This window comes from Haliotis asinina, chromosome 6 (assembly GCF_037392515.1).
Source record: "Haliotis asinina isolate JCU_RB_2024 chromosome 6, JCU_Hal_asi_v2, whole genome shotgun sequence".
NCBI classification, from domain to species: Eukaryota; Metazoa; Mollusca; class Gastropoda; order Lepetellida; family Haliotidae; genus Haliotis; species Haliotis asinina.
Window position 1 is genome coordinate 23613784 of NC_090285.1, and position 16429 is coordinate 23630212.

Genomic DNA, 16429 nt, shown 5'->3' on the forward strand with positions numbered 1-16429 from the left:
TACAACTACAACTACAACTACACCTGCACCTACAACTACACCTATAACTACAACTACAACTTCAACTACGCCTACAACTACACCTACAACTACAACTACAACTACACCTACACCTACACCTACACCTACAAGTACAACTACACCTACACCTACAACTACTCCTACACCTACAGCTACAACGACACCAACGACTACACCTACAACTACACCTACACCTACACCTACACCTACACCTACAACTACAACTACAACTACAACTACAACTACAACTACAACTACAACTACACCAACAACTACACCTACACCTATACCTAAAACTACAACTACACCTACAACAACACCTGCAACTACAACTACACGTACAACTACAACTACAACTACAACTACAACTACAACTACACCTACAACTACAACAACAACTACAACTACACCTACAACGACAACTACAACTACACCTACACCTACAACTACAACCACAACCACAACTACATCTACAACTACAACTACAACTACAACTACAACTAAAACCACAACCACAACTACACCTACAACTACACCTACAACTACACCTACACCTACAACTACAACTACAACTACACTTACAACTACACCTACAACTGCAACTACAACTCCAACTACAACTACAACTACAACGACAACTACAACTACAACTACACCTACAACTACAACTACAACTACACCTACAACTACAATTACAACTACGACTACAACTACAACTACACGTACACCTACAACTACACCTGCACCTAAACCTACACTGCAACTACAACTACACCTGCACCTACAACTACATCTGCACCTACAACTACACTGCAACTACAACTTCACCTACAACTACAACTACAACCACAACCACAACTACACCTACAACTACAACTACACCTACAACTATAACTACACCTACACCTACACCTGCAACTACAACTACAACTACAACTACAACTACACCTACTACTACACCTACACCTACACCTACACCTACAACTACACCTACAACTACACCTACAACTACACCTACAACTACACCTACACCTACACCAACACCTACACTTACACCTACACCTACAACTACACCTACACCTAAACCTAAAACTACAACTACAACTACAAATGCACCTACAACAGCACCTACAACTACAACTACAACTACAACTACACCTGCAGCTACAACTACAACTACAACTACAACTACAACTTCAACTACGCCTACAACTACACCTACAACTACAACTACAACTACAACTACATCTACACCTACACCTACAACTACAACTACACCTACACCTACAACTACACCTACACCTACAGCTACAAGGACACCTACAACTACACCTACAACAACACCTGCAACTACAACTACACCTGCAACTACAACTACACGTACAACTACAACTACAACTACTACTACAACTACAACTGCAACTACACCTACACCTACAACTACAAATACAACTACAACTACAACTACAGAAACAACTACAACTACATCTACAACTACAACTACAACTACAACTACACCTACAATTACAACTACAGATACAACTATAACTGCACCTACAAGTACAACTACTCCTACAACTACAAGTACAATTACAACTACAACTACTACTACAACTACAACTACAACTACACCTGCACCTACAACTACACCTATAACTACAACTACAACTTCAACTACGCCTACAACTACACCTACAACTACAACTACAACTACACCTACAACTACACCTACACCTACACCTACAACTACAACTACACCTACACCTACAACTACACCTACACCTACACCTACAACGACACCAACAACTACACCTACAACTACACCTACACCTACACCTACACCTACAACTACAACTACAACTACAACTACAACTACAACTACAACTACAACTACAACTACACCAACAACTACACCTACACCTATACCTAAAACTAAAAACTACACCTACAACAACACCTGCAACTACAACTACACGTACAACTACAACTACAACTACAACTACAACTACACCTACAACTACAACTACAACTACAACTACACCTACACCTACAACTACAACCACAACCACAACTACATCTACAACTACAACTACAACTACAACTACAACTACAACTAAAACCACAACCACAACTACACCTACAACTACACCTACAACTACACCTACACCTACAACTACAACTACAACTACAACTACACCTACAACTACAACTACAACTGCAACTACAACTCCAACTCCAACTACAACTACAACTACAACTACAACTACACCTACAACTACAAGTACAACTACACCTACAACTACATTTACAACTACGACTACAACTACAACTACACGTACACCTACAACTACACCTGCACCTAAACCTACACTGCAACTACAACTACACCTGCACCTACAACTACATCTGCACCTACAACTACACTGCAACTACAACTTCACCTACAACTACAACTACAACCACAACCACAACTACACCTACAACTACACCCACAACTACAACTACACCTACAACTACAACTACAACTACAACTACAACTACACCTACACCTACAACTACAACCACAACCACAACTACATCTACAACTACAACTACAACTACAACTACAACTAAAACCACAACCACAACTACACCTACAACTACACCTACAACTACACCTACACCTACAACTACAACTACAACTACAACTACACCTACAACTACAACTACAACTGCAACTACAACTCCAACTACAACTACAACTACAACGACAACTACAACTACAACTACACCTACAACTACAACTACAACTACACCCACAACTACAATTACAACTACGACTACAACTACAACTACACGTACACCTACAACTACACCTGCACCTAAACCTACACTGCAACTACAACTACACCTGCACCTACAACTACATCTGCACCTACAACTACACTGCAACTACAACTTCACCTACAACTACAACTACAACCACAACCACAACTACACCTACAACTACACCCACAACTACAACTACACCTACAACTATAACTACACCTACACCTACACCTACACCTACAACTACAACTACAACTACAACTACAACTACACCTACTACTACACCTACACCTACACCTACACCTACAACTACACCTACAACTACACCTACAACTACACCTACAACTACACCTACACCTACACCAACACCTACACTTACACCTACACCTACAACTACACCTACACCTAAACCTAAAACTACAACTACAACTACAAATGCACCTACAACAGCACCTACAACTACAACTACAACTACAACTACACCTGCAGCTACAACTACAACTACAACTACAACTACAACTTCAACTACGCCTACAACTACACCTACAACTACAACTACAACTACAACTACACCTACACCTACACCTACAACTACAACTACACCTACACCTACAACTACACCTACACCTACAGCTACAACGACACCTACAACTACACCTACAACAACACCTGCAACTACAACTACACCTGCAACTACAACTACACGTACAACTACAACTACAACTACTACTACAACTACAACTGCAACTACACCTACACCTACAACTACAAATACAACTACAACTACAACTACAGAAACAACTACAACTACATCTACAACTACAACTACAACTACAACTACACCTACAATTACAACTACAGATACAACTATAACTGCACCTACAAGTACAACTACTCCTACAACTACAAGTACAATTACAACTACAACTACTACTACAACTACAACTACAACTACACCTGCACCTACAACTACACCTATAACTACAACTACAACTTCAACTACGCCTACAACTACACCTACAACTACAACTACAACTACACCTACAACTACACCTACACCTACACCTACAACTACAACTACAACTACACCTACAACTACACCTAAACCTACAGCTACAACGACACCAACAACTACACCTACAACTACACCTACACCTACACCTACACCTACAACTACAACTACAACTACAACTACAACTACAACTACAACTACAACTACACCAACAACTACACCTACACCTATACCTAAAACTACAACTACACCTACAACAACACCTGCAACTACAACTACACGTACAACTACAACTACAACTACAACTGCAACTACACCTACAACTACAACTACAACTACAACTACACCTACACCTACAACTACAACCACAACCACAACTACATCTACAACTACAACTACAACTACAACTACAACTACAACTAAAACCACAACCACAACTACACCTACAACTACACCTACAACTACACCTACACCTACAACTACAACTACAACTACAACTACACCTACAACTACAACTACAACTGCAACTACAACTCCAACTCCAACTACAACTACAACTACAACTACAACTACACCTACAACTACAAGTACAACTACACCTACAACTACATTTACAACTACGACTACAACTACAACTACACGTACACCTACAACTACACCTGCACCTAAACCTACACTGCAACTACAACTACACCTGCACCTACAACTACATCTGCACCTACAACTACACTGCAACTACAACTTCACCTACAACTACAAGTACAACTACACCTACAACTACATTTACAACTACGACTACAACTACAACTACACGTACACCTACAACTACACCTGCACCTAAACCTACACTGCAACTACAACTACACCTGCACCTACAACTACATCTGCACCTACAACTACACTGCAACTACAACTTCACCTACAACTACAACTACAACCACAACCACAACTACACCTACAACTACACCCACAACTACAACTACACCTACAACTATAACTACACCTACACCTACACCTACAACTACAACTACACCTACACCTACAACTACACCTACAACTACACCTACAACTACACCTACAACTACACCTACACCTACACCAACACCTACACTTACACCTACACCTACAACTACACCTACACCTACACCTAAAACTACAACTACAACTACAAATGCACCTACAACAGCACCTACAACTACAACTACAACTACAACTACACCTGCAGCTACAACTACAACTACAACTGCAACTACAACTTCAACTACGCCTACAACTACACCTACAACTACAACTACAACTACAACTACACCTACACCTACACCTACAACTACAACTACACCTACACCTACAACTACTCCTACACCTACAGCTACAACGACACCTACAACTACACCTACAACAACACCTGCAACTACAACTACACCTGCAACTACAACTACAAGTACAACTACAACTACAACTACTACTACAACTACAACTGCAACTACACCTACACCTACAACTACAAACACAACTACAACTACAACTACAGAAACAACTACAACTACATCTACAACTACAACTACACCTACACCTACAACTACACCTACACCTACAGCTACAACGACACTAACAACTACACCTACAACTACACCTACACCTACACCTACACCTACACCTACAACTACAACTACAACTACAACTACAACTACAACTACAACTACAACTACAACTACACCAACAACTACACCTACACCTATACCTAAAACTACAACTACACCTACAACAACACCTGCAACTACAACTACACGTACAACTACAACTACAACTACAACTACAACTACACCTACAACTACAACTACAACTACAACTACACCTACACCTACAACTACAACCACAACCACAACTACATCTACAACTACAATTACAACTACAACTACAACTACAACTACAACTAAAACCACAACCACAACTGCACCTACAACTACACCTACAACTACACGTACACCTACAACAACAACTAGAACTACAACTACACCTACAACTACAACTACAACTGCAACTACAACTCCAACTACAACTACAACTACAACTACAACTACAACTACAATTACACCTACAACTACAACTACAACTACACCTACAACTACAATTACAACTACGACTACAACTACAACTACACGTACACCTACAACTACACCTGCACCTAAACCTACACTGCAACTACAACTACACCTGCACCTACAACTACATCTGCACCTACAACTACACTGCAACTACAACTTCACCTACAACTACAACTACAACCACAACCACAACTACACCTACAACTACACCCACAACTACAACTACACCTACAACTATAACTACACCTACACCTACACCTACAACTACAACTACAACTACAACTACAACTACACCTACTACTACACCTACACCTACACCTACACCTACAACTACACCTACAACTACACCTACAACTACACCTACAACTACACCTACACCTACACCAACACCTACACTTACACCTACACCTACAACTACACCTACACCTAAACCTAAAACTACAACTACAACTACAAATGCACCTACAACAGCACCTACAACTACAACTACAACTACAACTACACCTGCAGCTACAACTACAACTACAACTACAACTACAACTTCAACTACGCCTACAACTACACCTACAACTACAACTACAACTACAACTACACCTACACCTACACCTACAACTACAACTACACCTACACCTACAACTACACCTACACCTACAGCTACAACGACACCTACAACTACACCTACAACAACACCTGCAACTACAACTACACCTGCAACTACAACTACACGTACAACTACAACTACAACTACTACTACAACTACAACTGCAACTACACCTACACCTACAACTACAAATACAACTACAACTACAACTACAGAAACAACTACAACTACATCTACAACTACAACTACAACTACAACTACACCTACAATTACAACTACAGATACAACTATAACTGCACCTACAAGTACAACTACTCCTACAACTACAAGTACAATTACAACTACAACTACTACTACAACTACAACTACAACTACACCTGCACCTACAACTACACCTATAACTACAACTACAACTTCAACTACGCCTACAACTACACCTACAACTACAACTACAACTACACCTACAACTACACCTACACCTACACCTACAACTACAACTACAACTACACCTACAACTACACCTACACCTACAGCTACAACGACACCAACAACTACACCTACAACTACACCTACACCTACACCTACACCTACAACTACAACTACAACTACAACTACAACTACAACTACAACTACAACTACAACTACACCAACAACTACACCTACACCTATACCTAAAACTACAACTACACCTACAACAACACCTGCAACTACAACTACACGTACAACTACAACTACAACTACAACTACAACTACACCTACAACTACAACTACAACTACAACTACACCTACACCTACAACTACAACCACAACCACAACTACATCTACAACTACAACTACAACTACAACTACAACTACAACTAAAACCACAACCACAACTACACCTACAACTACACCTACAACTACACCTACACCTACAACTACAACTACAACTACAACTACACCTACAACTACAACTGCAACTGCAACTACAACTCCAACTCCAACTACAACTACAACTACAACTACACCTACAACTACAAGTACAACTACACCTACAACTACATTTACAACTACGACTACAACTACAACTACACGTACACCTACAACTACACCTGCACCTAAACCTACACTGCAACTACAAATACACCTGCACCTACAACTACATCTGCACCTACAACTACACTACAACTACAACTTCACCTACAACTACAACTACAACCACAACCACAACTACACCTACAACTACACCCACAACTACAACTACACCTACAACTATAACTACACCTACACCTACACCTACAACTACAACTACAACTACAACTACAACTACACCTACTACTACACCTACACCTACACCTACACCTACAACTACACCTACAACTACACCTACAACTACACCTACAACTACACCTACACCTACACCAACACCTACACTTTCACCTACACCTACAACTACACCTACACCTACACCTAAAACTACAACTACAACTACAAATGCACCTACAACAGCACCTACAACTACAACTACAACTACAACTACACCTGCAGCTACAACTACAACTACAACTGCAACTACAACTTCAACTACGCCTACAACTACACCTACAACTACAACTACAACTACAACTACACCTACACCTACACCTACAACTACAACTACACCTACACCTACAACTACACCTACACCTACAGCTACAACGACACCTACAACTACACCTACAACAACACCTGCAACTACAACTACACCTGCAACTACAACTACAAGTACAACTACAACTACAACTACTACTACAACTACAACTGCAACTACACCTACACCTACAACTGCAAATACAACTACAACTACAACTACAGAAACAACTACAACTACATCTACAACTACAACTACAACTACAACTACACCTACAATTACAACTACAGCTACAACTATAACTGCACCTACAAGTACAACTACTCCTACAACTACAAGTACAATTACAACTACAACTACTACTACAACTACAACTACAACTACACCTGCACCTACAACTACACCTATAACTACAACTACAACTTCAACTACGCCTACAACTACACCTACAACTACAACTACAACTACACCTACACCTACACCTACACCTACACCTACAACTACAACTACACCTACACCTACAACTACACCTACACCTACAGCTACAACGACACCAACAACTACACCTACAACTACACATACACCTACACCTACACCTACACCTACAACTACAACTACAACTACAACTACAACTACAACTACAACTACAACTACACCAACAACTACACCTACACCTATACCTAAAACTACAACTACACCTACAACAACACCTGCAACTACAACTACACGTACAACTACAACTACAACTACAACTACAACTACACCTACAACTACAACTACAACTACAACTACACCTACACCTACAACTACAACCACAACCACAACTACAACTACAACTACAACTAAAACCACAACCACAACTGCACCTACAACTACACCTACAACTACACGTACACCTACAACAACAACTAGAACTACAACTACACCTACAACTACAACTACAACTGCAACTACAACTCCAACTACAACTACAACTACAACTACAACTACAACTACAATTACACCTACAACTACAACTACAACTACACCTACAACTACAATTACAACTACGACTACAACTACAACTACACGTACACCTACAACTACACCTGCACCTAAACCTACACTGCAACTACAACTACACCTGCACCTACAACTACATCTGCACCTACAACTACACTGCAACTACAACTTCACCTACAACTACAACTACAACCACAACCACAACTACACCTACAACTACACCCACAACTACAACTACACCTACAACTATAACTACACCTACACCTACACCTACAACTACAACTACAACTACAACTACAACTACACCTACTACTACACCTACACCTACACCTACACCTACAACTACACCTACAACTACACCTACAACTACACCTACAACTACACCTACACCTACACCAACACCTACACTTACACCTACACCTACAACTACACCTACACCTACACCTAAAACTACAACTACAACTACAACTACAAATGCACCTACAACAGCACCTACAACTACAACTACAACTACAACTACACCTGCAGCTACAACTACAACTACAACTACAACTACAACTTCAACTACGCCTACAACTACACCTACAACTACAACTACAACTACAACTACAATTACACCTACAACTACAACTACAACTACAACTACAAATGCACCTACAACTGCACCTACAACTAGAACTACAACTACAACTACATCTGCACCTACAACTACACTGCAACTACAACTACAACTACAACTACACCTACAACTACAACTACAACCACAACCACAACTACACCTACAACTACACCTACAACTACAGCTACACCTACAACTACAACTACACCTACACCTACACCTACACCTACAACTACAACTACAACTACAACTACACCTACACCTACAACTACAACTACAACTACAACTACAACAACAACTACACTTACACGTACACCTAAAACTACAACTACAACTACAAATGCACCTACAACTGCACCTACAACTACAACTACAACTACAACTACACCTGCACCTACAACTACACCTACAACTACAAGTACAACTTCAACTACGCCTACAACTACACCTCCAACTACAACTACAACTACAACTACACCTACACCTACAACTACAACTACAACTACAACTACACCTACACCTACAACTACAACTACACCTACACCTACAACTACAACTTCAACTACACCTACAACTACAACTACAACTACAACTACACCTACACCTACTACTACACCTACAACTATAACTACAACTAAAGTAACAACTACACCTACAACTACACCTACACCTACAACTACCCCTATACCTACAACTATAACTACAACTGCAACTACAACTACAACTACACCGACAACTACACCTGCAACTACACCTACACCTATACCTAAAACTACAACTACACCTACAACAACACCTGCAACTACAACTACACGTACAACTACAACTACAACTACTACTACAACTACAACTGCAACTACACCTACACCTACAGCTACAAATAGAACTACAACTACAACTACAGAGACAACTACAACTACATCTACAACTACAACTACAACTACAACTACACCTACAATTACAACTACAGCTACAACTATAACTGCACCTACAAGTACAACTACTCCTACAACTACAAGTACAATTACAACTACAACTACACCTACACCTACACCTACAGCGACACCTACAACTACACCTACACCTACAACTACAACTACTACTACAACTACACCTACACATACACCTACAACTACAACTACACCTACAACTACAACTACACCTACAACTACACCTACAACTACGACTATAACTACAATTACAATTACAACTACAACTAGAACTACAACTACAACTACACCTACATCTACAACTACACCTACAGCTACACCTACAACTACACCTACACCTACACCTACAACTACAACTACAACTACAACTACAACTACACCTACACCTACAACTACACGTACACCTACAACTAGAACTACAACTACAACTACAACTTCAACTACACCTACAACTACACTTAGAACTACAACTACACCTACAACTACACCTACACCTATACCTAAAACTACAACTACACCTACAACAACACCTGCAACTACAACTACACGTACAACTACAACTACAACTACAACAACTACACCTACAACTACAACTACAACTACAACTACAACTACTCCTACACCTACAACTACAACCACAACCACAACTACATCTACAACTACAACTACAACTACAACTACACCTACAACTACAACTAAAACCACAACCACAACTACACCTACAACTACACCTACAACTACACCTACACCTACAACTACAACTGCAACTACAACTACACCTACACCTACAACTACAACTGCAACTACAACTACAACTACAACTACAACTACAACTACAACTACAACTACAACTACAACTACAACTACAACTACAATTACAACTACGACTACAACTACAACTACAGGTACACCTACAACTACACCTGCACCTAACCTACACTGCAACTACAACTGCACCTGCACCTACAACTACATCTGCACCTACAACTACACTGCAACTACACCTACAACTACACCTACACCTACACCTACACCTACACCTACACCTACAACTACACCTACAACTACACCTACAACTACACCTACACCTACACCTACACCTACACCTACACCTACACCTACACCTAAAACTACAACTACAAATGCACCTACAACAGCACCTACAACTACAACTACAACTACAACTACACCTGCACCTAGAACTACAACTACAACTACAACTTCAACTACGCCTACAACTACACCTACAACTACAACTACAACTACAACTACACCTACACCTACACCTACAACTACAACTACACCTACACCTACAACTACAACTACACCTTCAACTACAACTACAACTACAACTACACCTACACCTACTACTACACCTACAACTATAACTACAACTACAATAACAACTACACCTACAACTACAACTACACCTACAACTACCCCTATGCCTACAACTACAACTACAACTGCAACTACAACTACAACTACACCTACAACTACACCTGCAACTACACCTACACCTATACCTAAAACTACAACTACACCTACAACAAAACCTGCAACTACAACTACACGTACAACTACAACTACAACTACTACTACAACTACAACTGCAACTACACCTACACCTACAACTACAACTACAACTACACCTACAATTACAACTACAGCTACAACTATAACTGCACCTACAAGTACAACTACTCATACAACTACAAGTACAATTACAACTACAACTACACCTACACCTACACCTACAACGACACCTACAACTACACCTACACCTACAACTACAACTACAACTACAACTACACCTACACATACACCTACAACTACAACTACACCTACAACTACAACTACACCTACAACTACAACTACAACTACAACTACACCTACACCTACAACTACACCTGCACCTACAACTACACCTACAACTACGACTACAACTACAATTACAATTACAACTGCAACTAGAACTACAACTACAACTACACCTACATCTACAACTACACCTACAACTACACCTACAACTACACCTACAACTACAACTACAACTACAACTACACCTACACCTACACCTACAACTACACGTACACCTACAACTAGAACTACAACTACAACTACAACTTCAACTGCACCTACAACTACACTTAGAACTACAACTACACCTCCAACTACAACTACAACCAGAACTACACCTACAACTACAACTACAACTACAACTACAACTACAACTACAACTACAACTACACTTACACCTACACCTTCACCTTTACCTTCACCTAGAACTACAGCTACACCTACTCCTACAACTTCACCTTCAGCTAAAAGTACAGCTACAGCTACAGCTACAGCTACACCTTCACCTACACCTTCACCTACATCTACTTCTGCACCTACACCTATAACTACACCTACAACTACAAGACCTGCGCTTCCGCATCAGCGTGGCTTACTCTGACGTGGCCATAGAAAAAGAACTCTCACTGACGTCAAACAAAATGGTTTACAAATATCAATCGTAATAATCATAATTATCATTTATGATTGACGTCACGATATGGCTGAAATATTGCCGATGTGACGTTACATATTAACTAACTCACTAAAGTTCGGTCGGAAGTAAAAACAGAGTAAATGAAACTTTGAATTGTTCATGTGTAATGTATATCTGCAGATTCAAGGATCCCATTGAGATCCAACCTGGGGACGAACTGCGGACGCGGTGTGAGTTCGAGTCTTCCAAGAAGTCAACGACAACAATATATGGCGACGCGACGTCCAACGAGATGTGCTACAGCTTCATCACCTACTACCCTCGACAAAACGCCAAGAGATTATTCTTCAACAGCTTCCTGAGTATTCATTACTGTATGCTTGACATGCTGGACACATATGAAGGTTGTCCTTGGAGGGCAGCATTGTCGTTAACTGATCCCAAACTTCTGAGCCTGTATTTCCTCATCGACCAAAACTGTAACCTGTTCGAGAAGTGTTCGCCCTCATGTTACAACGCCATTCAGACGGCAAAGCAGCACAAGTGTTTGCAAGGTGACATGTGGAGGTTTCTGATGAGATCTCCTCCCATGGATAAGAGGACTGTCACGTTTCTGATGAAGTGGCGCTCGTGTCAATGTGAAGACGCTGAACCCCCCTCGGCACCCCCGACAGCCCCCGACACGGTCGCCAAGCCGAACAACAGCACCTGTGACTGGGCCGGCTTAGATCCCTTAGATCCCGTATCTGTAGATAATCCACTCGGCGCTCTGATCAGCAACATCACTAGCAACTGTATTACTATAGGCATCTGCCTCAAGGAGTGCGTGCAGCCTGACATGGCTGCGAGGAAGCACAAGTGTTTCCAGGGCACGGAGTGGGAATATGGACGGCGCTATCTCTATGAAAGGTCCAACTTCAATAATTTTGCAAAGTTTCTCTTGGGCTTTGAATCCTGTAACTGCGAAATATCTGCTACACCCACCACAACACCGGCAACTACACCTGACACTACAACGACGACAATTGCTGCTACACCTCCTACCACGGGTGCATATTCATTTCAGTGTAGTCATCGCCACCTCGTTCTGATAACGTTCATGTTTGTCTTCAGTACTAGTTGTCTTGCTTCGTAAGAAGATAAACCAGTTGGATAAATTTGATAATACGACCTACCCAGAATGCAGATATATCATCTAACAAGAACTCTATATGAGTTTCAAAAGGCTATTTCCCTGAAGGTAACTTCAAGTTGATTTGAACAAGCATTGCTTCACACGTTTTGGCATTGTGTGTCAAAATGAAGCAGATGAGGTTGTCATGTTGTTTCTTTGTCAATCATACGTATATGCTTACACTTCCTGTATGTTAAGAACAACTCTACATATGTCTACCTTGATATGATATCATATTTGCAGACTAACAACGAGTCTCTGAAATGAACATATTTTACAGATATAACAGTTCATAATCTATCTATCAATATAGCCCCGAGCGTTTCAGGTCTTAACAAGTAACAAGTTTTATTTGGCTATCTCGAAATTCCGAACCACATTTCCCTAATTTTCACTTATCTGTGACTGTACTTATGTATGGAGTAATCTCTCACCCACAATAAAATGCACCAATTCATAAGAATGGTATAAATTTAAGTTATCAGAAAAAATGATAAAATTCCTGAATATTTCCTAGTTGGTGAAAGGAAGATAATTATTCTACACACTAAGTTATGACATTCATGTAGTTGTTTAGATGCTGATCTTTTCCGTGTCAATTTTCTGAAAGTAAAGCTTGCCTTTGTGGTGCTCTTGTGGAAGACGCCAATCCATTCTTTCTAAAATGTCCAAAGTATATCAGCTGTCGGTGTAATTTGACACAAGGCTTTGAAATCCTAAAAGTACGTTTAGATAGTAAAACCATTCTGTACGACAGTCTTAGTCTGACAAAAATTATAAATGAAAATATTTTAAGCCTCGTCCATAAATTCATTGTACTTATTATAAGCGTTTCAGTTAATGTGTAATGTATCTTGCCATGTTCCATTGTCCATTACATGTATTTTTCCATGTAACTGTCGGTAGAGGGCTTTAATATGTTGAATAATATGTGCCCAATCCCTTTCAATGCTGAATAAAAGAAAGAAACAAACAAGACTTCTTCATTTTCATCAGCTGAAACTGAAATCTACACTTGGAATATAATCTAGATTTGCGACATAATCTGGACTTGCCACAAAATCTAGAGTTCCATGTGCTTTTTTGGGTCTGTATGACAGACTATTACGTTTGTCGACGAGTTCAAGGAGCGGTAGGGTAGCCTAGTGGTTAAAGCGTTGGCTCGTCATCCCGAAAACCCGGTTCGATTCCCCACATGAGTACAAGGTGTGAAGCCCATTTCTGGTGTCCTACATTTAAGAGTAAATTGTGGTACTAGTATCAAGGTTTCTAACTAAATGAGTCTCAAGAAAGCGGAAATTTGCTGTGTCTTACTTTAAAACTGATAATTCTTACAGTATCTCTCAACTAAAATCATGAAATATGAACATGTTTACGAAATGTAAAAGGAATGCAAGAATTCTGACCCAAAAACTTCAATATTAATTACATATAGCGTTTTACGTTCATTTTCTCAAATTATCGTTGACGAATTATTGTAAAAGGCAATACCTTGTTACTACGGGCTGCTGGTGACATGTCCAGTCCATACAGGGGTGAGCTCTTCATCAATACCAGTGTCATATGGGCGTGTCGCAGTCACTTACTCGCTCACTCGTGTGTTTTCTTTGCCGCTGCTAGCTACAAAAATGATGCTGATTTACTCACTTATATAAAGGGTAGACCCGTGAAGGTCCCGGGGTAGAATAGGCCTTCAGCAACCCATGCTTGCCATAAAAGGCTACTCAGCTTGTCGTAAGAGGCGACTAACGGGATCGGGTGGTCAGGCTTGCTGACTTGGTTGACACATGTCATCGGTTCCCAATTGCGCAGATCGATGCTCATGTTGTTGATCACTGGATTGTCTGGTCCAGACTCGATTATTTACAGACCGCCGACATATAACTGTAATATTGCTGAGTGCGACGTAAACCTAAACTCACTCACTCATATAAAGGGTAAATAGAACCTCACTCACTCATTTTCTTACTCGGACACTCACTCCCTCCCCCAATCTTATTCGTAAGGACCAGCGACCCTTGAAGGTCCCGG

The 16429-nt window shown here is 40.3% G+C and overlaps 2 protein-coding genes across 2 annotated transcripts in view; both read left to right on the plus strand.

Moving 5' to 3' along the window:
* Window positions 1-15371, plus strand: part of LOC137288042 (MOXD1 homolog 1-like) — a 76889-nt gene extending 61518 nt beyond the window's left edge. The window contains exon 9 of the mRNA XM_067820402.1: window positions 13405-15371. Coding sequence (XP_067676503.1) covers window positions 13405-14359 — 955 coding nt within the window. The 3' untranslated portion in view covers window positions 14360-15371. The remainder of the gene's footprint in view (window positions 1-13404) is intronic.
* Window positions 416-11141, plus strand: LOC137286637 (mucin-2-like; the record flags this gene model as incomplete). Its single annotated transcript, XM_067818602.1, has 11 exons — window positions 416-743; window positions 1186-1341; window positions 1693-1912; window positions 1998-2156; window positions 3746-4047; window positions 4195-4271; window positions 5028-5086; window positions 6763-6876; window positions 8381-8494; window positions 10682-10795; window positions 11042-11141. Coding segments are annotated over 11 exons (1743 nt in total), but the record flags the coding sequence as incomplete, so codon positions are not given.
* Window positions 15372-16429: the final 1058 nt, after the last annotated feature.